This window comes from Wolffia australiana, chromosome 12, assembly GCF_029677425.1.
Source record: "Wolffia australiana isolate 7733 chromosome 12, ASM2967742v1".
Classification (NCBI taxonomy): Eukaryota; Viridiplantae; Streptophyta; class Magnoliopsida; order Alismatales; family Araceae; genus Wolffia; species Wolffia australiana.
Window position 1 is genome coordinate 5,905,558 of NC_135846.1, and position 27,758 is coordinate 5,933,315.

The following is a 27,758-nucleotide window of genomic DNA, read 5'->3' on the forward strand; positions in this document are numbered from 1 at the left end:
ATTCATTGCGCCCCAAGTTGTTGACAAGGAGCTAATTGAAGTAAGCTACTAAGTCATCTACAATAATCCATCTGTTGACTGGTTTCTTGAACAGTGGAGACTAAGATATGACGGATGAGGGTCCCTACTGAGGCAGTTTAAAAACCAGACTCCTCGGAAGAGAACAGCCCACCTTTATTTGCCAGTGCAGAAGAGTTTTTTCAAAAACCCAGGTAAGGATGTTATTCATTACTTTTGTACGACTTTTTCCATAAATTTGTATCTGCCAATTTTATTTTATTTTGAACAATAAAGAAGACCACCCGGAACCGATGGCCTTCTTTATCATTAACAATAAAAATTGTGTACAAACAATGTACAATCATACTCAAAAAAGGCTATCCTCTCCCTCCACCCCAAAACAACTTCAGCGCCTCCACATCATGAATGGCATTCTCTACTGAAGCCGGCCTATCGTTAAACACCACCTCATTTCGATGTATCCATATCGTCCAGAGCACCGCAAGCAAGCGGCCCCAATCAAGTCGGCTTCCGTGTCTTCCGTCAGAAACTGAAGCCCAAAAGGCCGCGTCTGAGGAGATATCCACCCCCGGCAATTGCTGCAATGCCCAGACGCACTGTGCGAATTGACATGAAAGAACAGGTGGGAGCAATTTTCCTCTCACCTATCACACATAGGGCAGCCAGTGGGAGTCGCAGGGGACCATTTCCGTCGCTAGACTCGTGTGACAAGCCTTCGACGCCTCAACAACCAGCTGAAGAGTCGCACTTTAAGGGGAACTTTGCGCGTCATCAACATATGGCAGGCCTTACTTGTCGTCTCGTCGTCCCGAGCTGCTCTTCGGATTTTCAAATACGCATCTTTCACCGAGAAGGACGACCCCCGCCATATCCAACCGTTACGGGAATCAGCTATCGGTCTGAAGGGTAAAAGTGACTCTTGCAGCTCCATCAGCTCCCCAAACCGCGGCTCTAATAAAGCTTCTGTCAACATAGGGACCCAAGCTTCGTCCCAACATTCCCTGACCGTAGCCTCTGGATTCCGTGCTAACGCAAATAGCCTTGGGAACCTCAAATGCATTGGGCCGTTGTTGGACCAATTGTTGGTCCAAAAGCGAAATATTGCCCCATCTCCCAATCTGGGCTCAAAGAACTGGAGAATGCGAGGTATGGCTTGACACAGGCAGCTCCAGAAAGGGGACTCTCCTCTGACCCTAGCCCAACGTCTCTCCCAGTCTATCTCGGAGCCATATCTGTCTCTCAGGATGTTGAAAACCAGCCCCTCCGCTGAAGTCGCAATATTTTCCACCCACTTGGTCAGCAGTGCCAAATTCATTGACTCCAGATGTAGGATCCCCAGCCCTCCGTGCTTTACAGGTCTGCATAGAATCTCCCACGCTACTAGCGGCACCCCCTTTCGGTCTTCCCCTCCATTGCCTCCCCAAAAAAACCTCCTCATCGCCCCCTCCAGACGCTTCACCACTCCCGCTGGTATTTTAAATACCGATAAGTAAAATATCGGAATCACAGAAAGCACCGATCGTAGAAGCACCAATCGGCCCCCTTTCGAAAGTACTTTGTTATGCCATCCTTCCAGCCTCCTTTCTACTTTCTCCACCACCAAATGCCAATCAGCTGCTAGAATACGTCGCCCTGTTAATGGGAGACCCAAGTAACACATCGGGAGCGATCCTCGAGGTGTGCCTAAAGCTTCGGCACACTGTGTCTCTTCCTCTGAAGCAAGTCCAAAGCCTACGAACGCGGACTTAGCTCGATTCAGTTGCAGTCCTGAGAAGTCTGCAAACAGATCTAGTAGTGCTGATAGAGTACGAGTTTCTGTCATCGAGCCTTCAATGAAAAATGTGGTGTCATCCGCATATTGCAAAAGCGGGATGCCCTCAGGGTAGCTTGCTGTTTGGAAACCTTTGAAAAGGCCCTGCTCGCAGGCTTTGACTGTGCATGTGGCTAGGGTGTCCACCGCAAGTAGAAACAACAGCGGTGCTAGCGGGCAACCTTGTCGGACTCCCCTTTGTGGCCGGATCCATCCCCCCTCAGCTCGACCATTGACCAATATCGAGAATGAGTGAGACATAACACACCGTTTCACCCAGGTCACCCACTCATCGCGGAACCCACGTTTGCGCATAACAGACCATAGGAATCTCTAATCAAGCGAGTCATATGCTTTAGCAAAATCAACTTTCCATATGAAACCCTTACTCTTCTTCGCCTTCCATGTGGATACGATCTCCCCTGCCACCACCGCACTGTCCACCAATTGTCTCCCCAGGATGAAAGCTGATTGGAAGGGTCCGATCAGGTCTCCAATTACCACCCTTAGCCTGTTCGCCAACACCTTGGCGATGATAAGGTATATGGAATTCGAGAGTGCAATGGGCCTAAAATCCCCCACGTTGATGGCCCCAAAGCGCTTGGGCAGCAGAAATAAATATGATCGGTTTAGTCTCTCCAAGCCATAATTACCACGACGCAATTCTTCCAATGTACTCATCACCTCTGATCCGACGACCTCCCAAAATTCGCTGAAGAAGAATACTGGGAATCCATTGGGGCCCGGTCCACCCGTTCATTCAAGCCCTTGATTGCCTTCCTCACTTCTTCTACCAGGAATGGCTTCACCAGCTCATCTTGTTGGACTTGTGTTAACTTGGATGCACTTCTACCGCTCCATCTCCACTGGTTCCGAGCCCCTCTTCTGGTCACTTCTCTGAAATGGTTTGCCAGCGCTTCTTCAACCATCTGTGTCCCGACAAATTCTTGCGCCCCCACTTTCACACGGAGTATTTGATTTGAGCGCCGTCTTCCATTTTCAGCTAAGTGGAAAAACCGAGTATTGGCGTCCCCATCCTTGAGACATAGTTGGCTAGATCGCTGCCTCCAGTCCAGCTCTAGCTTCTTGTCTTCGTCTTCAACTATCCCTCTGCAGTTTTTTCTCTCCGTGCGCTCTGTATCAGTTAAGCCCTGTGTATCTTCGAGGGCATCTATCTGCTGAATTCGTGTCACGGCTTCATCTCTACGGCGGTGACGTTCTTCTCGGATCTTTTTCTTGAATTCTGATAGATGAAGGCGCAAGCCTGCCAGTTTGGTGGCCAATTGCACCGTGGCTGTGCCATCGCCGGGTTGAGATGACCACCATGACATCATGTCTTCTCTAAAACCCTTCTCCCGCAACCACGATTTATCCATCTTGAAGTATGTGGGTCTGTTTTGGCCGACATTATTCTGCCATAAAATTGGGGTGTGATCCGACAACGGTCTAGGGAGTGCACGCACATCGGCCAACGGGTATTCCTCCAATAGCTCCACTGAGCAGAGAAACCTGTCCAACCGGGAGAGAGTATTAGGCCCCCTCGTACTTCTCCATGTGTAGACACAATTAATCGACCCCATTTCTTGCATGCCCGCTCGTGAAATAAAGAACCAAAACTCCTCCGAACCCATTTCTTGTATCTGCCAATTTAAGTCAGAAAGAATGAAGTAAAAATTGAGCCCTTCTTCTGGTTTATTGTATAACTCTCTTAGCTCTACCAGTCACCCTGCATCCTCTATCTCTTTCCGTCCCCAATATCCAACACCTTTCTCATCAGATCCCAAGTCGCCCACCAAGCGACTTTCCCAAGACAGGCAACCTAGATTCAAGATGGAAGGTACAGGAAGCTACGGACACCAGTTTAATGAGAAATCAAGAACAGTTTGCAAGAGGATGAGACGATTGACAAAAGGGAGGAGATCATGCACCAAAACTCAAAAGGCGGAAAAGGAGTGATGCAGATGGTCACTTGCAAACTTGAAATCCATCAAAAGAAAGTCAAGTATGTAGTCTCATGATTTAGTAACGCTTTGATACACCATTAGGGTTCGGTCCTAGATTGAGGAATTGAGGCAAGATTCACAAACAGAAATGATAACTTCATTTTCAAGATAACAAGTCAGCCTTCAAACGGGGCTCATGACATGGCTTATCAATAAAACCAAACCAAACGAGATTAAATCTTAGAACGAAATATCCAATGGAACAAGTACTACATTTCACACGTTAATGCAATATAGAACTTAGGGCGTAAAGGTAAATGTGATCTCTAGTATGATAACATATCAAACAGGCCTGCCAAAAAGCATGGAAATGCTGTGTGGTTACTCTAATAGATAAAGGATGGTACAAATTATACCTGAGATAAACTTGATTCACAAGGTCAGCTGGGCAAATGCCAACTAGCCTTCCTCGTAATCCGTTGGGTGCAGAAATTACTGGAGAAATCCAAATATAAACAAAACACTAATAAAAGGTCGATGGCTCACTTACTACCGAATCAACTAAATTACAAATGAGATGGCACCTGGCAGCCCGCCATTCTTTCCATTAGAGAAGTACTTCAGTGCTCGTTTCACATCATCTCCAGGGAGACTACAAATATGCCTAGAAAAAAACGGGTATACTTCATCAAAGATTAGAGTTTATTAATTCAGGCAGTGGAAAATTTTTTAGCAAATCTTACTTTGCAGATACAAGAACATGCACAAAAATAGCCTCGTCAGTGGCCATGAAAATGAACTCACACGAGGGCTGCACTCTCCTGCAAATACGATAAATTAATAAAGCTTGATTGACTATCTGATTGTAATAGAAAGATAGTCCATCCTCCACGAGAACAGAAAACAGATCATTCTGAAATATATTATGGTCAACTAATCACAGGATACTCCAAATGTAGAAAATAGATAACAGGTAAGCCAAGAACGAAGAGATAAGTAAAGATACAGCTATATTCATGATTTTTTTAAGAAATACAGCTATATTCATCATGAGACAAACAATAACAGAAAATGTGAAACTAGAGATGAAATAAAGTTGTTTGAGAGAGAGAAAGAGCTTCAGAGAAACCTTCAGGGCTCTGTAGATAATATGAACGTTAGAAAGATAAAAGAACACGAACTGTTAATACATTTCTAAAAGGCATGTTCAGAATATGATAACATACGATGCAGAGATAGTTGAACAATCCATATTTTTCACTAAAGCAATTTGTAGAACTCTGAACAATATCTGTAATAGGGTTCCCCAGGCCGCATCGGGGCATTCTCGTCATGTTTGGCTTTATGTTCCTTTAAATAGCACTGCCCTCACTCTAGGGAGGGCAGACTTGGATGTTGGTTCTTAAGTAACTATTGGTTTCTCTTCTCCTCTCATCTCTCCTACATCTACGCTCCGTCTCCCTCCACAATCCCCGTCCTCGCAATCGTCTCTGCATCACCACGTCTTTAGGCGGCTCGTCCCCGGCCGATCCCTACCTCCCCTGCTCGGCCTCCTTCTCCTACCCTTCCCGTCTCACCTCTCTACCCCAGGAATTTCCTACCTCGCCTCGTCCTCTTCCCCTTCCGATCCGAACCTAGCACAAGATTCGTATCAGTCTGAGCATGAACTATAAAGTCATGGAGAAATTTAAGGCCAATACAACTCCTTTAGTTATGAAAAAAAATTACATACATATAAATATGACCTTAAAACTGGAGAACCTTCCAATAATTTAATGTTGTAAACACAAACCCGGAGTTTGATGTTGGCGTCATGCGCATTTTTTAAAGAAAGTTAACTTTATGTGCATTCATGCCCAACAGATCACGATGACAGATCACAATGACAGAAAGAGAATAATAAAAAGTACAAACACAGCGAGCATTTGGCCGCGAACCTGAAATTTTTCTCACTTGATGACAATGGAGGGCATTTTGTGAACACATCCCCGAATCTTACAAAATTAAGTGCTCGAAGAGATCTGCGTTACAGATCAATAAATATTATGAACACCATAGAAAGAAATTTTTATGGGGATGTGACGTTGAAAACAACTGAGCAAATAAGTAAAACCTTTCGATCCGATTTCTCAGGCACTGGGAAAGAGCAAGTCCAACCTCTTCTGAGTCTCCAGGAGCTGACCAAACCCCATTCGCAATGACTTGCAAAAGAAATATGACAAGAATAGCCATTACATTTTTAATTTAAAACACTAAGTTCGGGGAACGGAACAAGCTCACTGCAGAAAACTCTTGTGGGAGAAAATACCTCTTAAACGTGAAACAGAATTGCGAGCAGATTCAGAAACTGAAGAGTAACATCCAGGAAGGAAAAGCCAAAGCTTGATTTTCTCATCTGGTCGTAAAAAAAGACTTATTTAACATAGAGCAACATGGAATCAAAAGACAGAGATGCAAAGTTTCAACAAAGGGAATTTACCAGGGTTGTGGGCACCCTGAGATGGATCCCACGGACCAACAAAGGAGCTGGACCATGTGCTGAGAAACCCTTCGTTTTGCAGCCGGAGATGGGAAGCGAGTATGGACCGAGTTGCAGGATCTCTCTCATTCGAAGATTGGCTGATAATTGAAGCAGGATAAAAATATTATTTTAAAATATTTTAAACCATACAAATTTATTATTTGAAGGAGACAGAAATGATGTACCTTTTTTCTCGCAGTGAGGATGGATCCTGTTCGTATGGCAGAAATTGGAACCAAGATACCACTTGAAAGCCTCCCTAAATAAACCCGACAAAAAGAATGAAATGAAAACGGGATGGAAGCATTTTAACTGATACTGATCTAATAATTCAAAAAAAAACTGATACTGATCCAAAAAGTAAAATAAAAGAACGAATATCATTCTTTCAAAAAAATGAATGAGTAGCAGCCGTTGGATCACAGAAAGTTCAGCCGAGTCTCAGTTCAAAAGTTCTTGAGCTCGGATACTGAACGAAACAAAAATTAAATCATGTAGAAGGAGCGCAGGCGTATCTACCATACTAGAAATAGATTAAAGTGATTTCAAAAGGGAAATTGTTTCAAAAAAGGGGAAAATGAAAATGTAACCTAAATTGGGCGTAGATAGTTAGAAAATCGAAAATTTCCTGATGAAGAGGCTAAGCAGACGGCATTAAAACATTATCCATGAATGGAATTTAAAGGTTGTCAAAAGAAAGACAAAGCTTTACAATTTTGTAGACGTTTGTCCACATGATTCTCAGGAATCAGAACCTCTCATGGAAAAAGTTATTTGGATATACATGTTCAACATATTTGGAACACCTGCAAATGCAAAAATATTAGATGTCATTGTATGTAATCAGAGAAAATGAATAAATAATTCAGGATTAAGATGCTTTCATTTGCACTTCTTTTCAAAATGAGCACAGAGAACAAGGACAATGCAGATTAAAGGACCAATAAAGTTCACTTTGGGAAGTCATTATCAATGAATTTGCTTATGCTTCAACAACGTCAGCTCCAGGCACTGATATGAATCTTGATTCAGGAAAATGGGAAGAGGAAAGGCCAGGCAGGTGTAGGGATCACCTGGAGGCAAACCCCCTGAAGACGCAGGGAAATAGAGACAATCACGAGGGACAGGGTTGTAGGGGATAATGATACTTAAGGATCAGAGATAAGAGAAGGGAAATGACCACAGTACCCCTAAAGGGATACAGTGCCAAAATTGTGGTGTAGGATTGCATCAAGTGCCCACTAATCTCTTGCATAAGATGCATGTTTTACTTTGATTAGAAAATGATAAGATCCTCCCAATGACCTATCAGACAAGGCGGCACACTATAAAAAGGGAACGGGAAGACTAGATCGAGATAATAAAGAATTCAAAATTTGCTGCCAGTACGCCATTTTTTGTCGGATGGGAATGTTGACTTCCTCTACATTGTCAACGAGGACAACTATCACTTTAGTCTTGTCATCAGTGTAATCAGTATGTTATTATCTCATCCTGTTAATACGTTTCCCAGCAGTAAGGACAACTAAATTCCGTGGATGGGCCATAAAATGCACGCGCTGCTTGACAGAAATTGTAGATTTCCACCATCCAATTTTTCAGCAAGGATTATCATCCTCTTCAGATAATTAGAGACATTGTCCATTGCCACTGCAGTGAGCTGCATTATGGAAGAAAATTGTAAGCATGGAAATTTGAATGTAGGTGAAACAAAGAAGAAACCTTTGGGTCCTCTCGGAGATTAACCAGCAGCCCAATCTTGTTAAGAGTTAAGAAGAATTATTTGGCCATACTATTGCCATTGGACTTGATCACAAGCTTATTAACAGCGAGAAATCGCTCACACACATTCCATGCCTTGCTTACATAGTGCAAAGTTATGAACAGTAAGCAAATTTGTTTTCTGGTCCAAAAGTCCACAGTGAGTGTGATACGAACCTGCAAGTTCATATCGGGGAGAGGACCGAAAGGGAGGGAGAAGACACCGGGATGGTCGTTGGCGTAGGGACAGGGAATACGGGGTGGACTTCGGCATGATGGGAGGCAGGCGAAGTGGACGTCGCCTAGGAGAAGGTCCAACGGAGTGGGCATCTTCCCTATTTAAAGGAATTACATTGGTCCAAATGACCTGAATGCCCTCTTATCAGAGTGACACTGTGTGCACTGTCTTTTCCTTCATAGAAAGGCACCTTTTCTTCATACATTTTTCTTCGTCTTAGAATCAGAGATGTACTCATTTCAGAGAAGGAAGCACAGGAGATTAAAGACGTAAATGCAAGTGTATCCTCAAGTGGCCTGTGTCCTGTAGGTTTATAAATAGCAATTAGGGAAGATATCCCAGGATAGAATATTCAAGAATTGGCGACTTTGACAATTGAACAACCGTTGAGGGTTGGCAGATCCAGAAGACCCGCCATAGACCAGAGAAGGGATTCCAATTAGGTCCTCACTCCCATCTTCTATCGCTTTGTTCTTCATTCTCTATACTCGTTTTATTGAAAAGTTTTCTGTCGCATATTTGGATCTGAGTACCTCCCCTCATAGACTCAGATTATAGTTGTCTCATGGGATTGTTGAGGCCTGGCCGTCCCCAATTTGAATTCCCAGTGGTATGGGAGAGGACTATATCAGAATGATATTAAGGATTACGAAACGAACTGTAACGTCATTTGAATGTGATGCAACCTATACCACCACTCATCCAGGTAAGCCCACAAGGGCCTTCTGGTCATTTTGCACCTGGGTGCTTTTCTTTTATATAGAGTAGCCATCACTTTGGGATGACAGCAAAGAAGAAGTGAAATCAAAATTATGTTCTGAGAATCTTAGAGTAATCTTTACCACCCCCCTCAGCTAATCTGTGGGCGACCACCTCTCTTCGAGAGGGCCAAGCCCCACTGACGCACTCTTTCCTGGCAACCCCCTCCCATCCCATGACAATGATACCGGTGACGCGCTGTCCTGGCGGCCCTCTTTTCCGCTCGATCATATTCATCTTCATGGTAGAAACTATCAAGTTTCTACCAGGATGTTCAGGATTTAGACCCGAGTGACATGGTCTGATCAATGACAAGCTAACAAATGTCTGTGACTGAGATCTGATTTGCTGGGTTCACCCCTATTGAATCATCATGGATCTTACAATGAACACTCTTAAGACCCTCCATAAGACATTGTAAATGCACCTTTTTTACGTGACAACATAATTATCCTCCATAAGAAGTACAATGACAATCTTACATAAGACAAGTCATTTTCACCACAGATCAATTTTTAAAACCCAGAACAACGCAATTATAACTATCTGCCCCAATTTACGAAGAAAGTGCTCCATGATCTCACTGTGAACATGCATTGTTCTTCAAAGCCCATGTTTGGGAATCTCCTCAATCTTACCGGAAAATGGCTGAGATGAATTTCGACCTGAATCAATAGACATGTTTGGGAATCTTTGACAGATGCCATCTGACTTAGTCTGAAATCAACAAAATATGACTAATTGACACAAATTAACTTAATCCCTGCAATTTGTCTTCTATGTGGCGCCAATTACACTGCCATAGAGATGAGGACTTCTATCCCTCTTTTCATTCACGATTATATTCAACTTGAAAAAAGCACAAAAATACTATGTGAATCCCATGGCAGCATGAGTAACTGGCCTGCCAATCTATCCCTCAAAGCACTCCTCCGATATTTTGAATGACATAAATTTTGCTTTGGATCAACTCTACATCTTATTCTTAATTCCTCAAATTTTCTGCAGTCTTCTCTATTTCGTCAGCGGTCACACCATTGTCAAGTCCTATACTCACAGACCACAAAGTTAACGACACTCGCAATAACTATGCAGACATAGACACAAACTCTCTTGTGTTGCCCTGAAAACAGTACGCGCTCCTCGATAATCTCTCTTCCCGTTTAATTTTCACTTGATGAAGAATCCCCGTCCCACTTTGTGATCGGAGTGACTGTTACATTCCACTTGTTGAGCCACGATCTATCATCGATCGGAATTGATCAGACTTTAAGATTCAATGGGTCAGTACTGATCCGGACATTCTGATCGATCTGGTGAGATGATCAGATCATGATTTGAACCTGACTAATCGGATCTGGCCCCTAAAAGAATATAGTTTGAATTTGGATGATATATTCAACGAGATGTCCATGAACAAACAGATATCACTATTTAATCAATATCTAAGTTTTAATCCAAAGTATAATTCTCTACAAAAAATAGGCCCCCAATTGAATGGTAGATCGATGGATATCATTGATCTCAAAATTGGTATCTAAATCATTTATAATTCAATAACTCGATTCCGTTCAATTCCAAGAACAATTGTTATTATGTTCTTCACGCCTGATCTCAGGCCAAGCTCCTCAATCAAGATAATCTATCTAAGCTACTAATAAAATCAAATAAGCTCGTCAGGTTATTCTCCCAAAATTTTCCAAAAAAACATCAGAAATCATGTCTACTGTAAACTGCCTACATCTGACGCCATACAGTCACAACCCTCAAAATGAAAACCAAACCTAAACTAAGCAGGTTCTTCCCGTTACACTCTTCTTCACAGGAGAATCCAACACTAATTCAAATAAGATACAGCCATGAGAAAATACAATAAAATTAGTACTTTAAAAAAAAAATAACTACTCTTAGCATATAAACACGACGTAAATGGCCATGACGTCTCTCACGGAATATGATCTCATCCTCAAGAAACGGAAATCGAAACCATAAAATGGAAAGCTTAAAACAAATATTAACTCATCTAATTATATGTGATACAAATGGCAGTGTCTCATGAAATCAGACACAAATGCACGCTTTTCAAATGTTTACAATTTTTTTCTCGGAGAGCTAATGACTCATTTCAAAGTAAGATACGGTAACAAGAGAGTCTTAAGACAAACAGAAAAACATAGACACGTCGCAGAAATTAAATTCTACAGACGCTGTAAACAGAGCGAATAAAAACACGCCTAGACTGATTCAGTTTAAGCGATCCTTGACATCGCGAAGGACATGCAACTCAGATACAGCCAGAGAAACTTGAGAAATGAAAAATGGGTAACGCGATCACGGCAAGTGCAGATTTTTGGAATGAAAAATACCCACAGCGCGCTAAACCTATTACCAAATCAATGCAATCATCTAGGTAATTTCAAGAAAATCAACTTCTACAAGACGATAAGGGATAGACGAAGAATTACCTGATGAGCATGGTTGAATCAAGCAAGAATCGGCTGCTCACAACCACGGCGGCGGTCGGGCGGCGGTCGTGCGGTGGTCGGCAGCGGAGAATGTCGGAGAGAGTGGAGAGAGTGGAGAGAGTGGAGAGAGAAAGAGAGTCTAGAGAGAGAGTGTGAGGAGTTATTGGAGAGAAAATACTTCTTTTTCAACACTTGTCTGCCTGAGCCGGGTTACATGGCAATTTTTATAAGAAGAGGGTATTTTTTGTTTTTTTCATAGATGTGAATTTTAAGTTCTGTTTCTATGCCAAAAGTCTATTTTATGAGGATTTTAAAAATCTGGGGGGATCAAGAAAAAGTCTACTTTAGAATAATTTCCTGTTAATGATAATGTTATCTCTATGAGGATTGAGTATTATGAACAATCTAATTTCTGCATTTGCTTGTATAAATTGGAAAATATATCTTTGTATTGAGTGTAACTGATTTTTTAGATGGTTGATATGGCCATGTGGGATTAAACATTTCAATCATAACTTCATGATATCCTAAAAAACATAAGTGGTAATATAAATTTATCTGCGCTATTCTCAATTTAATTAAAATTATATGGGGTGATGAAATGTATTATAACTCTTATCTATGTAACATACAATGTGAATAATGCCTATGGGAAACAACTAGTGTGGATTTTATGAGAAACAACTGGACCAAGTCGCGTATGGTTTCAAGAAATGGGAGTGAATAATGAGTCTTATTATACAAACTGGAGAAGTCCCTCTAGTTGTTCTTGACAAGTATGAAACTGCTTTGACTTTGATCTTCTCCCGAATTACAAAGTCAATCCTGATGAAAACAAGTTAAGACATTTGCTTGTTAAAGTTTCTATCAACTGCAAATCTAACTGAATGGATCTTATATCTCAATACACTTCAAATAAGATGATCAAAGAATACTAATATTTCATACTATTTCAAGAGACGTTTCAATTGTAAAACACATATTCGAAACGTCAAATTTTCAAAATATATATTTTCAAGAGACAGAGACATAGTTTGAGTAATGTAGTGACTATATCCATTAGTAAAAGTAGATCTTTAAATTAGAATAACTCTACTATAACACGGTGGTAAATTTGTGACATCCAAAAATGCCTATGGGAATGAGGGACTGATAGCATAAAAAAATAAATTTTAAGTTGCTTTCAAATCCGTGTCATGAATAACCATTTTAAAGTAGATACATTTTATTCGATAAAAAGTTAATTTCTCCTATTTATAAACTCCTAAAATTTAGGTGTATCAGTCTAGTTATTGGCACCAATGGTCTGATTGTCTTGTTTGAGGGGCATGATTGAGATGAAACTTTAAAGATTTTCACAACAGAAGATAGAGCACTGAATTGAATCGTACTTATTGACATATGTCCATAATTTTTTCCTAACACCTGTTATCGATTAGTTCAACCATTAATGGATCCAAAATTGTACTTAGATATCATGAAAAAACACTCTAACTAACAATATGACATTCAAAGGCATTGATCTCAATTTGTGCATTCACAGATAATGAAAAATATTAAACCAATTTGACAATCCCAACGTCAATGAGAGTTCATAAATCTGTATCATGGCAAATGAGTGAGACAAATTCATGTCATTCCAATGAATAGGGTATAATTTGGACTAAATACATTACATTAAAATAAATTCAAAAAAATCAACTTAGGGGTTTGAGTATATTTACTTCAATAAGTGATATTTGAAGACCTATTACTTTATTTGTGATATCAAAATAATATAATCCAAATGGAGATATTAGGTTCAATATTTGTTTAATTTCATGGATTGTAAATACTTATCTACCTTAGTCTTCAATCTTTTGCGTGACATTTTTAATGCAGTATTGAAACCTCCTTTGCGACATGAATCTATATTCTAGCTTACACATGAATCCATGCTTTTTGATCACTGTATGAGTCAAAATGACTTCCCATCTCGAAAAGTATAATATGATAATTACGAATTATGTACAATGTCTCATTTTTCTCTTTCCATTTTCCTACATTATAAAAATGCATATTTATAGTGCAATGAAAAAAAGTAATCATATTTAATTGGGATAAAAATTTCAACAAGAAATAGTCACCACATAATGCCCTAAAATAAATTAGTGAAATTTAAGCACCTAGGAGAAAAGGAATAACATATATAGAATTTAGAACCTGTTAAAATATATTGTGTAATTAAATGGTGAAATAACGCATACTGCAAAATTTAACAGCAATTTTTATGAATAAGTACTACAACTGTATCTAGATTGTAATACCAAGTGAGTAAGATCCCATCTTGGCCACACAACCAGCTTCAGGGACTTGATGTTACATGTGAGCCAAGACTAATTAGAAACCCACAGTCAGTTACTCGTAATTCATCCACAAGATGCTCTTTTGCCTTACATCTAAGGATCACTTACACAACTGTGACATTAGCCAACTTAGTTAGCAGATAGGTATAAAACATCTAAGAATGCATAAACATTTATTCATTAAATGTTTTCATAAAAATCATCCATAATATATCATTGATGTATCCACAGATATGGTTACTAGATCAACCATCCTCACCATATTGACACAATTAGTCACTGCAATTCTGTCTGAATATTTCGAGGTTGATCTCAAATATCATATAAATAGGAATATTTTGGATACATTGGGAATGATGTATGATATTGCAGTATGTTGTCATCATAATTCACTTATAACTGCTCGTGTCCTTGGGGCTTCATTACAAGAATCAATGGGCATTAGAAGGAATATATTCTGCACTAATGACTGTTGAACGAGATGTAGAATACAAGATTGGTTTATAGACCATATATAACTCCTTCAGCTAAACACGCCAAATAGATATTTACTAAAAGGAAATATATTGATTTTATACTATATTGATGTAAAATGAAGAGCATAAAATATTATAAATAAATAATTGTGATTTGAATTGATATTGTATTTTAGAATTGCTAGAAAATACACTTAACATGTATGGTGCTACAATGTAGAAAAGTGAATATTATATGAATAAAATAATCAAGTCTGATGTTATTCTAAATGATATTTTTGGAAAATGGTACAAAGTTTATATGCACGTATATCATAAAAAACAGAGAAAACTAGTATCCAAAAAAATCTTAAGAAGCTAAAATTATGATTTTTTAATTGATCCTACAAGTTTCAATATGAAAACTCCAAGGCATAAATATTTAATAGATGATACACGTATAAAATAACTCTAAAAATTTGAGCACAAAGTGATTACAAAAAAGTTACCCTTGTTTATTTAACTCATCATCTCGTGGAATGAATGATCATAATACGCACTAGAAGTTTATGAGTCACTAGAAACACCACATAAACACTTGATATGTGACCATATAAATATATCTAATATGTCTATGCTTACATGTCTCGTGGTCAAATCCCGAGCTAGGAACAATGCTCGATTGCGACGCATGTCGGCCCGTGCTTGAAGCAGAACACTAATCAGCTTTTCTTTGTTACATCGGAAGTCTTCACAGTAGCTTAAGATTGCATAGAAAAGGGTCAGAGGAGATGGGGATAAAGCCCCATTCATGAATAGGATCAATGTATTCATATCATAAAGAGGTTACACCGTAGTCATGGACATTACATGGGGGAAGACGAGGGAATAAACAGAAGTAATGAGGCGAGGTGACGCATGCCTTGGTAGTGTCGCTCCTTCACCTTGAGAATTGTTGCTCTACGAGCCTACCGGCCAAGCCACTAACAGCGTGCATCGGGGCCTAGCACCACGTGCCCATGGGCATGGCGCCATCCCAGCCTTGACCCTCCAGTGCCAACAGCACCTGCGCTAACAAGTATCATGCGTGATCCGCTTGGGTGCCGCGTGCTCAGCGCCTAAAGTTGGGCGTTTCACGCCCAGCACTACCCGTGGGGGGGCCACGCGCCCGCACCATCTCGGTGCTCACTGTGTGCCAATGCCTTAGTCTCCCAGCGGAATGTCTCCCGCTCCGCGCCTCGCACATGCAACGCGCACGGGGCACACAACCGTGTGGTATGCTCGCACGACCCCGCGCACAACCGTGACATTACTGTCAAGCATGCGCATCCCTTGAGCACACGTGGGCCTCCCCTGATCCGCCACACTTGAGCGCCAACAAACACACACACCATAAGGACGTTGGCCTAAAAGATCAGGGGTGGGCGTCACCACCCATAGAGCGTGTTATAGTAGTCGCACTTTAGGACTCAATCTCCAAATCATGAGTCTAGGACACGAACATGTCCCCATAGTTAGCAGGCATGCCTCTATGTGAGAATGTCGCCTACTTTGGGCCCTTACAGTACATGTAAGACCCCAAAGTAGGTGGCATTTTCTGCTCGGAGGCATGCATGTTTTTTGTGACCACATGTCCGTGTACCTGGACTTAGGATATGGAATCGAGTCCTTAAGCGTGAACACCACATGCATCATGGGTGGTGACACCCAACCTTGATCTTTAAAGCCAAGCCCATTTTGGTGCTTGTGCATGTCGCTTGCAAAGGCAGTGGATCAAGGCAAGTTGTGCGTGTTGGCGTCGTAAGCGAGAGATGTGCAAGGGTGCGCACGGGCGCTAAGCACTACGCATAGGTGCATTTTGGGGATGGCCTGCACATGCCGCACGCAATGTGTGTGCGGGCACGGTTTAGGAGATTTCCCGCAAGGAGACTAAGGCATTGGCGCACGGAGAGCGTCAAGACGATTGGAGGGGGGGGGGCCAGGTGCTCCCGTAGGTAGTGTTGGGCGCATAGTGCCCAGCTTGGTGTGCAAAGCAGGGTGGCGTGTATGGGGGGCAGCACACAATGGTGTTCGCACAAGCACTGGTGGAGCAGAAAGCGTGAAGGCTAGGATTGGACCAGCAGGTGTGTTGAGTGCCAAGGCCCACTAGTAGGTGGCGCCAGCCCAAGGGTACCCGTGCAGCAACCGTGCCAATAAGCGCGCGTGTGGGGCTGCGGGCCTCAAGGTGCAGAAGCGACACTACCCAAGTGCTTGGGTACTCATCTCGTTACTTCGGTATCATCCCTAGCACCCTCCATGTAATGGTTACAAACACAATGTGATGGTGCGCAACAGCCAATGTCCCTAGAGACGTCTTTGGAGACATCATCATCATCAGCGCCTCCACCGGTTCAAGTTCAACCCAATCGGCATGCCAACGTGACCGTGAAGTCGCCCGGGTTCAAATACCTCGGGTGAAAGCACGTTCGTGATTGTTCAGTTTTTCAGTATCATTCCGTTTGTGTGTTCGTCCATCGTCTTGTTCGCTACGTCATCATATATTTCGTGTCTTTCTTTGCTTCTTTTATTCAGCTCGTCATACGTCATCCCGTCTGTCATTTGTGTGCGTCTTTTAATTTTATTTTGTAAAGGGGTCCTTAGTTATTTGGATCCCCCTACCCCTTTTATGTTTTCTTTTCTTTTATTTGGTTGTAATAGGGGCCCCTTATATAAGGGACCCTTAATGGACCCTTCCCCCCCTAATGTACCTCATTAGGGCCCATCTCAATTTCTTATTTAAGGGAAGGGGTGGCTCCCTAAGAAGGACAGACCTGTGTTTATCAAATTGAGTCTTGTGTTCAGAATTCAGGTCTTGCCTTAGAAAAGGGAGGAGGAAGCATGAGGGAGGGGAAGGAGGACGATGCCACAAGCGGGAGAGAAGACATCGGTGAAGACTGAGAGTGTTTCCTCTGCCTTCAACCAGCCCACCCATTGAATTTGATCACCGCAGGCCCCAAAGAGCTAGCTCCCATGATCGTCTAGTGCGCGTGGGCATGGGTCCGCCGCTGTCAGGCCGTCGGACTTCCGTTGCTATCCTTGTGGACGTCTGCAGTAGTTCGGTTACCGCGTGACTTCGTCATGCTGCCATTGGGGTTCGTCGGATCCGAACTGCTACAAACGTCCACAAGGATAGCAACGGAGGTCCGATGGCCTGACTACACCTCCAACGTCAATCCAGAGTACATCCAAGCCTGGGGACAGGGACCGACGCACCTCCCCCCCCTTCCAACGGGCATTTCTGATTGATCGATGGCCCTATAGTATGTTGCACCCTGCCGATTGGATCTGACAAACCCATTTCATGTCCTGCGCCCAGTCCATGCGCACGTGGGGGTTTGGTCCATAGAGGGGCTGAGTGCCTTTCACCTGACCCTCAAGCGACTGCTGGAGTTGTCTGTGGGAGTCGGTGACTCTCGCGGCCGCATGGGTACTTAGGACCCTCCGGGCCTACCTCGATCCCACCTCCCACGGAGCCAGGGGAAAATCGTATCAAAGGTCTTGACCAGCGGCCCTCCCTCGGCCCTTTGATATTGGTCAATCATTTCCCGGCCTCGCACTAACCGCCTCCCCCTCGCTCTTGCGCCCTACCGCCAGTTGAGCCATAATGATCTCTCTCTCCGGCTCATCTTCATCGCAACCCGCACTGACTGCTGCAATCCTCGAAGGTCTTGACGACGAGCAGTGCACCAATAAGGTATGCCGTCCGCTCGCCTGCTAGTTACATTACCTTTTGCAGTATATTTTTGATTGCCTCCACTGCGCTCGAGCTAGAGATAGGTGAGAGAGGATTGAAAGATAACTACGAATTTGAGAGTCTTACGGGTAAGGGTCGAGCTCATCCGTTACGTGCGAGCCCCTACGGATTTATTCTGTTTGGCACCGTATCTGCTGTTGTCCCTCCGACGAGGATCATGAAGCTACCATCATTGTCTCCCGACATCCCCTCGGAGCTCGGAGTTTGCCACGCCTCATCGAGTCGGGGCCTCCAAGTACGACCACGTATGACACATCGAATCATTCATAGTTACATATCCTTTAGGGTTTATCCGTCAGATGACGTCATTGACGACGTCTGACACCCCTATCTTGGTAACCAAGCATTGTCTCGTTACTGACCGGACGGCATCCTAGACGATGCCCGACATCACTATGTAATACATCTTGATATATAATACAATGACCCATTTCATGTACGGGGCTACGTCACCACCCTCTCTCCTTAACCTCCAAGCGCTCTAAAGCTATTGCTCAAGATTTCTGCTACACAATTGAAGGCTGCTCAGTGTTCCTATCCAAGCACTAAGGCTAGCATGCGTTCGACTTGGGCATTGGTCCTAGTTTGAGATTTGACTACGTGTCACTGCTGCTATGCCTATGCCTACACATATGGCTATGCCTATGGTTGTGGGAACACCCAAGCCTATACCTATGCCTATGGCTATCTCTATGCCTATGCCTATGCCCATGACTATGCATATGCCTATGCCTATGCCAATGCCTATGCTTATGCCAATGCCTATGCCTATGCATATGCCTATGCTTATGCCAAAATGCCTATGCCAAAATGCCTATGCCTATGCCTATGCCTATGCCTATGCCTATGCCTATGCCTATGCCTATGCCTATGCCTATGCCTATGCCTATGCCTATGCCTATGCCTATGCCTATGCCTATGCCTATGCCTATGCCTATGCCTATGCCTATGCCTATGCCTATGCGTATGCCTATGCTTATGCCCATGCTTATGCCCATGCCCATGCCCATGCCCATGCCCATGCCCATGCCCATGCCCATGCCCATGCCCATGCCTACGCCTATGCCTACGTGTCGTGCGGTCAAATCTCGAGCTAAGACAAATGCTCGAATCTGGTGTGTGCTGGCCTCAGTGCTTGGAGCAGGGCATTGAGCAGCCTTGATTTCTTGCAGGTGATGTCTTTGCAATAGCTTAAGTACGCATAGAAGGGGTTAAAGGAGAGGGTGGGAACGAAGCCCCATCGAGGAATACGATCATTGCGTTCATATCGTAAAGAGGTTATATCATAGTCATAGACATTACATGGGGGAAGATGAGGGAAGATACAGAAGTAATGAGACGAGGTGCCGCGCGCCTAGGTAGTGTTGCTCTTGCGCCTTGAGGGCCGTCGCTCCATGCACGTGCCCGCCGGCCCTGCCACTACACGCGTGCCCTCAGGTTGGGCGTCAAGCGCCCGTGGGCATGGCGCTCGGCCTCTGCCGTCCATCCTAGCCTTGACACTCCATGCACCACCAGCACCCGTGCTGACACCTATCGCGCGTGGTTCGCCGAACGACGCCGAGCTCGGCGCCTCAAGCTGGGTGCTCCACGCCCAACGCTACCCACGGGGCACCAAACGACTGCGCCATCTCTACGCACTCTGTGTACATATGCCTTAGTCTCCTGGTGCAATGTCTCCCGCCCCGCACACGTAATTCGCACACACCTTAGCACGCGCAACACAGTGCTGTTGGCATACCCGCACGACTCCACGTGTAGCGTCGTGGTACTGCCGTCGAGCTCGCGCACCCCTACGCTCAACGCCCGCACGCGCGTAATCGGCGGCCCATGCGCATGGCATGTGCAGTCCTCCCTTGATCCGATGTGCTTGTGCGTTGATGGGCACGCACGCCATAAGGGTAATGGCCTAAAATTTTAGGGTCAGGCGTCATCGCCCATAGTGTGTGTTGTAGCGATGCACTAAAGGACTCATTCTCTAAATCGTGAGTCCAGCACACAAATATGTCCCCACGTTTAGCACGAAGGCCTCCGTGTAGGAATGTTGCATACTTTGGGGCCTTACACTATGTCTATGCCTATGTCAATGTGTATGCCTATGTCTATTTGTCTATGCTATGTTTGTGTAATGTGTATGTGTTTATGTATGTCTGTCTATATCTATGTCTAGCTGCATGTCTATGTCTATGTCTTTGTATATGTTTATGTTTATGCCTATGTCTATGCCTATGTCAATGTCTATCTACATATCTATGTCAATATATATGTTTATGTCTATGTCTATGTGTATATATATGTCTATGTATGAGTATGTGTATATGTATGTCTATATCTATGTACATGTTTATGTATATGCCTATGTGTAATGGCCCAAAATATGCGGTATTTTTGCATAGAGGCCTACCTGCTAACTATGGGGACATGTCCGTGTATGGGACTCATGATTTGGAGACTGAGTTCCTCGACATCATGTCACAACACGCACTACACACGATAACGTGCAGCCCTAATCTTCTAGGCCATCACCCTTAAGGTGCGTATGCCTGTCGGCGCTCAATCGCGGCAGATCAGGGGAGACCCATGTGTGCTGGGCACGCGGGCTGCCAAGAGCGCACGCGGGAAACGTAGGCTGTACGACAGTGTCGCAGCGGTGCTCGTGGGGTCGTGTTGTTGAGCCACTTAGCCTTGCGCGCACTGGGCGCATTTTGTGTGCGGGGCGAGAGGCATCCAGCCATGAGACTAAGGCATTAGCGCACAGACAACGCCAAGACGATGCAGGCGCATGGCGCCCTATGAGTCGCGTTGGGCGCACAATACACATCTTGAGGCGTTTGAGCGGATCACACGATGGCGTGTGTGATCACCATGCTCACAGGCGTGTGGCACCCAGCCTCGGCACGCGTGTAGTGAAGGGGCTGACGGGCGCGTGCGCGTGCGCGTGGAGCGGCGGGCCTCAAGGTGCAAGAATGACACTACTAAGGCGTGTTGGGTTTCATCTCGTTACTTCGGTATCGTCCCTGGTCTTTCCCCATGCAATGCTCATAACTATGATGTAAACTTTTTATGATATTAATGCAATGATCCTATTCCCCGATGGTGCTGCATACTTAAGCTATTACAAAGACTACGACTGCTAGAGATCAAGGTTGCGCAGTGTTCTGCTCTAAGCATAGTGTCATGCGCTAAATTTGAGCATTTATCCTAGCTCGGGATTTGACAGCGTGACACTATGTCTATGTGTATATGTATGTGCATGTGTATGTCTATGTATATGCCTATGTCTATGTCTATGTCTATGTCTATGTCTATGTCTATGTCTATGTCTATGTCTATGTCTATGTCTATGTCTATGTCTATGTCTATGTCTATGTCTATGTCTATGTCTATGTCTATGTCTATGTCTATGTCTATGTCTATGTCTATGTCTATGTCTATGTCTATGTCTATGTCTATGTCTATGTCTATGTCTATGTCTATGCCTACGTCTATGTCTATGTCTATGTCTATGTCTATGTCCACGTCTATGTCCATGTCTCTGTCTATATATTAATAGAATCATATAAGATTTTTTGGAGAGCGAAGGGAGAGGCTTCGACATGGGGACCTCTGAATTCCAGCGGAGTCCAAGATCAGAGAAGAAGGAAGTGGAAAGATCGAAGATTTCGTCTGCCCAATTGCATCATGCCGATATTGTTGAAGCATTCCTCGGCCATCTGGGGAAATCGCGCGAGCTGCCGGGATCATCTCAGGAGGCTCAATTCTCCGTAAAACTCATCCGTAGCGCGATGAAATTGGAGGCGGCCGAGCGAGGGCGTGTGATTTTCTCTCTGATTGTTCTTCCTCAGCTCACTGTGAGTAAATTAACGTTTTTTATGGTAGATTGATCCGCTGTTTCGAACTTTTATCTCGTTCTGATCTCTGATTGCTGTGCTATTTCTCCCAATTGAAAGAATCTTTACAATACCTTGCACGGCGGAGCGATTGGAGTAATCGCAGAGCAGGTGGCGCAAGCCTGTGTAATGACAGTGAGCAATGATGAATTCTTCTTGGGGGAGTCCAATGTCTCTTGCCTTTCAGCTTCGAAGATCAACGTAAGTCATTTCTTTCCTGAACTTTCGTTTTTGCTGTTCTTTTTTGCCATAACCTTCAAGTTTATCCATGAACTGTTCCGTATGGTTCTTGAAGAAACATTTCTGTAAAAGATTATGGAAGAGGTCTGGCATTTCCTTTTTGAGATTAAAATATTGATTGGGCATCTTTTTTGGAAGAATTTGAGGGTTTACTGGATAAGATCCGCGTGTAAGAAGATGAAATTTACTCAAGGTTTATTTTGCCTGAATTTAGAACAACTCTGGACGTAAGAAAAACAATGAAAACTTTCCACATACATATGAGGTCTCTTTTTTTATACATTTGCACTGTCTCTTCATGTTGGAAGCTTCATATTTAAGTCGAGCGTGCAAATGATTTAACTTTGTCTTCTCATAGAAACTCGTTCACAAGTTAGGCTTACAATTTATTATTGTCTTTGTTAAAGATATAAACAGATAATTCTGTCCTAGCTCAGATTTTTTTGTAGACTCGGTCGCATCGGTATATGAGTTTGATTATGTTTTTATAACTATTCATTTGAGAACTTATTTTTTTAAGGGAAGTTAAAAAGTTTTTAGAAGACAAATTACCGGAGTCAACCATGTTTGACTATGAAGCCTTCAAATTCAGGGACCTGCCATGATCCGAGGTCAGAGTGTAGAAAAGTTTGTTCTGACTTTTTGAAAACCAAGAGCCAATAAGAAGAGTAAAACCAGGAAGATGAACAAACCCAAAAGAGTCATGGTTTTGAAAGACGTAATGATTTTATTCTTGGTCGGATCCTTTCAGAATTTTTTTTATACCTGCTTAGAGAAAAGCTCATGCTGTGAATGCTGGCCTTTTGTCATCTTTAATTCAAGTTTGCCGTGGTACGTTATTAATTTTTTGATGATGACTAAAATCTTAACCTTGATTTTTAGCGGTTTACTCAAAATTGGACCTTTTTTCTTGATTATTTTCACATTGAGCGCGCAGGAAAAAGTGGGCATTGAAGGATATTTGTTAAAGCAAGGGAGAAATGTCTTAGTTGTCTCTCTGGAATTCAAGGGTGAGACTGGGAAATTGGTTTGCGTATCCCATCTCACTTTTTACAGAATGACTCCTTCAAAGCTGTGAATGTTATTGGAAAAGAACATGGAAATATAAATTTCCAGAAGATAGTTGCTTTAAAAAACTGTTATTTATTGCTTTTAATTACTAGACTTCTCCACTGACTAACATCCATTAGGATAAAGCCATGAGTTATTCAGAAATCGATACTCCTGATCTTAGAATTATTGAAAAATCAAAATTGTTGATCCTGTCTTAAGAATCAAACTGGAAACTCTCACCCCTCAGTCCAGTTGCATAGGTCAAGCTTGATCGTTTTAAACAGAGTTTCAAGAACAGATTAAAAAGACTGTCATGTTTGTGTGATATCATCCTGGCTCCACAATCATTGAAACAGAGAAGATTGAGGATTTCAAACACAAGGCATTCTCACAATCATTGAAATTGAAGACTTTTACAGAGTTACTGGACTTAATTAGATTGCGATAAAGTAACCTTCAATAAATAGAAGATAAATATTATAAAATGGTAGAAATAAGTTCATTACACGCCACCAAACTTGAGGAATCTTCATCAGACATAACTTGCCTGGGACTTTTGTGAATCTGTTTTTAGAGGACTCTAAGAGAGAATACTTTCAACCTCACAGTGAGATGATCATAAGGTTTCAAATAATTATTTTAATTTTTATACAAACGTTATTGTTTGTATAGCTAATTCTTGTGTAAATTTTAGATTAAATGTTTCCTTACTAAATTTTGTCGGTACTTTCTTTACCAGTTTGCTGATTATTATGTACCCCATAAAAATGAGAAACTTCTGGACTTAGGATTCAATCCATATAAAATTCATGGAATTTGGAGGAAGATAAATGAAAGGCATATGCCAAGTAAAGTTAATATCTTTTAGGGCCTACAATGTGATTTGCTACAAGGGAGTGCAAACTGTGAAATTTTATTTTATAATTTATAAGCTTAATAATTAGTAGAGATAGAAAATAATATTTTTCATTGAACTCTTTAATAAAATGAAATGTAGGAATAATCCTGCCCGGGAAAAACAATATGTTGAGATCTTCTCGATAGTGTTCATTATCTTGATAGGGAAAAAATTGAGTCCAATGATACATATTCTAATTTTATAATTTCGATTAGGAGAATATAAGCCTTTACTTACTGAGATCATACTAATTCATGAGTAAGTTAGGCAGCCTCATTGAATATTGGAAGATGACATAACGAAACTGAAGTATCACTGCCTCCTGCACTTCAAGGCGGCAGCTAAAAGGCGCAGTCAAGCTCCTATCCTCTTAATCCAGCCATTATGCAAGACTCTTAATGCAGTTAAGTTAACTTCTCTATGTACCCTGCAAGAGAGTCAAAACTTCCACCGTATGCCTTGAATTATGCGTACATAAATTTTGATATCTATGACATAAAGTAAGTATTCTTCTTTTATTTCTCCACAGAATATCAAATTACTAATATATTCTAATATTTTTCATACCGCACGTTACTTATCCCATTTTAATACATCACAGGAATTCCTATTCTGCATAATGTCAGTGCATATCCGGCTCCATCTCCATTTCGAATCAGGGGGGCAATATCTCTTTAATCTTCACGAATCCACATGTTCATTTGCCAACAACCATCACCCATCGCTGCCAAAGCACCGGTTAACATATTTAAAATTAAAATTAGCTATTATTTTTCTAATTTGAAACTACAGTAAAAACTCTCAAAACTATTATGTAAACTTTGAATCAATTGGGTTAAATAGGACTCACACTTTATGACCTTTAGAGAGATATTTTGAAATAATTATAACTAGTTTTCTCTTGGTAAATTAAGTGAATTTCAAAAAGAAACATTAAAATCCAAAAAAATAAATATAGATAAAATTGAGCGATTCAATACTTATTCCCTATGGATTCAACCTTTGCTCGTGAGGGAAAATATAAATACTGTTGCATAAACAAGAAGCCTTAAATGAAATTTCTAAGTATAATGTTCGGTTTAAGAAATACTTTGATAATTGTTCATCTCATATACTGCAGAGAGATCCTCTATTACCATGTAGGGGTCCTTTGTAGTCTTCCCTGAGAAAACATGTAGTTGGCTAATGGTGTTAGAGTCGATTAGAAATTTTATTCCTTCACCAATGGGCGCGCACACCATGGTGATGGGCTTATATTGGAGAGGGGTAGAATTATCCCTCATTCTCATCCTCTCATTTCCATGATTTCCACTAGCCATGATCAATTTATCTGATGCTGTTGAATCTGTTTTGTGGGCTGAAATATAATGTTCCTTCAAACATAGTCAAATGAATGTCCAATTGGCTGATGTAGTTATCTCTGCCTGTGTATATGCTTTAAACCACATGTAGATACTAGTTCTCCTTGCACCACAGAACTAAGTAGGAGGTCTTTACATGAACTGGTTATCCTTTGAGTAGAAGGTTTACTACTTGACATAATTATCCTGAGTAATACTCCTAGAATTTTGTGAAAGGTTTGTATGAATATGTATCACAGCTCTATATAGATGGGTGCCTAAGGTTTCAAATATTATATTACTCCAAGGTGTCACAAGTTCTCTTTGTTGTTTTCAATCACAACCACAATCAATGTAATACATGTTAAATTCAACAACTAGAATATTGAAAATTCTAAATCATATTAGATTCATAATAAAAGTGAAAAATTAATGCATGAAATGTAATAACATATTAAAATGATGATAATATCAACATTATGATGCCAAAATGGCCTTAAAAGATGTAAGACTGCATGCATAGTTGCTCTAGGGAAAGATCCATCAATACCTCTACATATCAAAAATACATCTGAAGCTCGAATGCCCCCATTGTCTTAGGTTTTATTTGTTTTCCTTGATAGATTTGGAAAAAGTGTCAGTGTCTTTTTGATGAAAGGGACCTAAAATGTCAATGGAAATAACTCGATTGATTCTCTGATGAGATAGATGACCAAGTATCTAGTGCCATAATGAGTTTCACTTTTCATGAGTTGCAAATTTATTTTATATTTCCATTAGAAACCTTGTTGCCATGATGTCTTCATGAATTGGGTCTGTTTGATATGATTCGGGTAAGACGCATTCATCAAACTCAAGCCATTTTACCTTTTCCATGCTTTTAGATTTACTTCATCAGATTCCTCTGGCCTTTTAGATCTCATGGAATAATAACGGTTAGAGTATCCAAGGGTGGGCATCATGTATTTATTCCTTGTGTGAATTTTTTTGGGATTCCAGATAATAATTCTATGCCCATGTATTGTGATGTACTCTTGTGTATTTGGTGTATAATAGGACAAAAGAAGCTCCTATAAGCTCTTGTGATTGGTGTATAATAGGACAAAATTTATCTTGTGAATTGTGCCCAAAAAGGGGTGCCCAAAGAAGCTCCTATAAGCTCCTATATGTGCCCTGGAGCGACCCGATATGGGCTGTCCATAATGGGTCCCACATGGCCAATATTACAGCCTGAAAAGGGCTGCCTATAATGAGTTATGCAGGGCCCCAGAGTAGTGCAAAATGGGCCACCCATACTAAGTCCCGTGGGGCCCCTACAACACTGAAAAATGGGCTGCCCATACTAGATCCCATAGGGCCTAGAGCAGCCCAAACTAGGCCTCCCATTTTAGGTCCCACACAGGGCCTATAAGCAGCCCATGTAGAGCCCTTGAGGCAATGACTACCCTGGTGGATTAGGCCCCATTAGGGCCCAGATCTTCCTGTATTGGCTGCTCAAGTGCCCTATTCTGCAGCCCAAAATTGGGCTGAATGTAGGGCCCATGGATGGCCCAAAATGGTCACTAGGCCCTTGAGGCGATGACTGCCCTATGTGGTCTCTACCTTCAAATGGGTCATGGCTCATGGGTCCCCCCTGTGAGATGATTTCCACCACTGCCATTTCCACCCCACCGCCAAATGTATTGTCGCCTCTTGAAGAAGTGAAACTACTACTTGACAAAAATACTCATTTAGTGGCTTATGTCATGTACGACACAATTGTGACAATGATGTCATTTTTTGCATGAATGTATCCCATAGGATGACTATATTAAAGATGAATGATTCAATTATACAATGACTACATTTTTTATGAGCATGAACACACAACATCTACACATGAAATTAAAACTACATATCCCTAATAACAAAATGTAAGTTGTCTCTGATGCCACTTTTTAGAACATCCAAGAGACTTTCGCCTGTTCTTAAATATGAACAAGATCATAGATGAATGTAAAACACTCCTCAATCCATCACATATTTGATTAATAACATCAAACAATGTTGAGGGGAGGCCTTTCGGATCAGGATAGGATGACTTTATGAAGTCTGCCTAAGTAATTTGATGGTGAATAGAATAGTCAAAACCCATTATGACTGACAGGCCTGGCCCTTTTTTATAGGAAGAGGAGATACTTTATCCTCTTTAGTCTATCTTAATTAATCCCATCATTAGAATTAAGATAG

At 41.9% G+C, this 27,758-nt stretch overlaps 2 protein-coding genes across 7 annotated transcripts in view; one reads left to right on the forward strand and one right to left on the reverse strand.

Moving 5' to 3' along the window:
* Nucleotides 1-11,681, reverse strand: part of GCT (RNA polymerase II transcription mediator) — a 38,713-nt gene extending 27,032 nt beyond the window's left edge. The window contains exons 1-10 of the mRNA XM_078583667.1: nt 11,519-11,681; nt 7,008-7,101; nt 6,481-6,554; nt 6,254-6,393; nt 6,083-6,169; nt 5,888-5,975; nt 5,712-5,795; nt 4,518-4,595; nt 4,359-4,438; nt 4,191-4,269 (exon numbers count right to left, since the gene is read on the reverse strand). Coding sequence (XP_078439793.1) covers nt 4,191-4,269; nt 4,359-4,438; nt 4,518-4,595; nt 5,712-5,795; nt 5,888-5,975; nt 6,083-6,169; nt 6,254-6,393; nt 6,481-6,554; nt 7,008-7,031 — 734 coding nt within the window. The 5' untranslated portion in view covers nt 7,032-7,101; nt 11,519-11,681. The remainder of the gene's footprint in view (nt 1-4,190; nt 4,270-4,358; nt 4,439-4,517; nt 4,596-5,711; nt 5,796-5,887; nt 5,976-6,082; nt 6,170-6,253; nt 6,394-6,480; nt 6,555-7,007; nt 7,102-11,518) is intronic.
* Nucleotides 11,682-21,690: 10,009 nt separating this feature from the next.
* On the forward strand, nt 21,691-23,397 carry LOC144710652 (uncharacterized). 6 transcript variants are annotated; one of them, XR_013583360.1, is made up of 5 exons: nt 21,691-21,959; nt 22,059-22,199; nt 22,759-22,849; nt 22,990-23,069; nt 23,176-23,397. XR_013583360.1 is itself a non-coding variant. In XM_078584472.1 (4 exons), the coding sequence occupies exons 1-4, from the start codon at nt 21,705-21,707 to the stop codon at nt 23,204-23,206; spliced, it is 507 nt and encodes a 168-aa protein (XP_078440598.1). In that variant the 5' UTR covers nt 21,691-21,704; the 3' UTR covers nt 23,207-23,397. The 6 variants fall into 6 exon arrangements, 4 of the variants coding, with proteins under 4 accessions (XP_078440598.1, XP_078440597.1, XP_078440600.1 ...); XR_013583359.1 differs by having other exon boundaries at nt 22,764-22,849; XM_078584472.1 differs by lacking the exon at nt 22,759-22,849.
* The last annotated feature ends 4,361 nt before the right edge of the window (nt 23,398-27,758 follow it).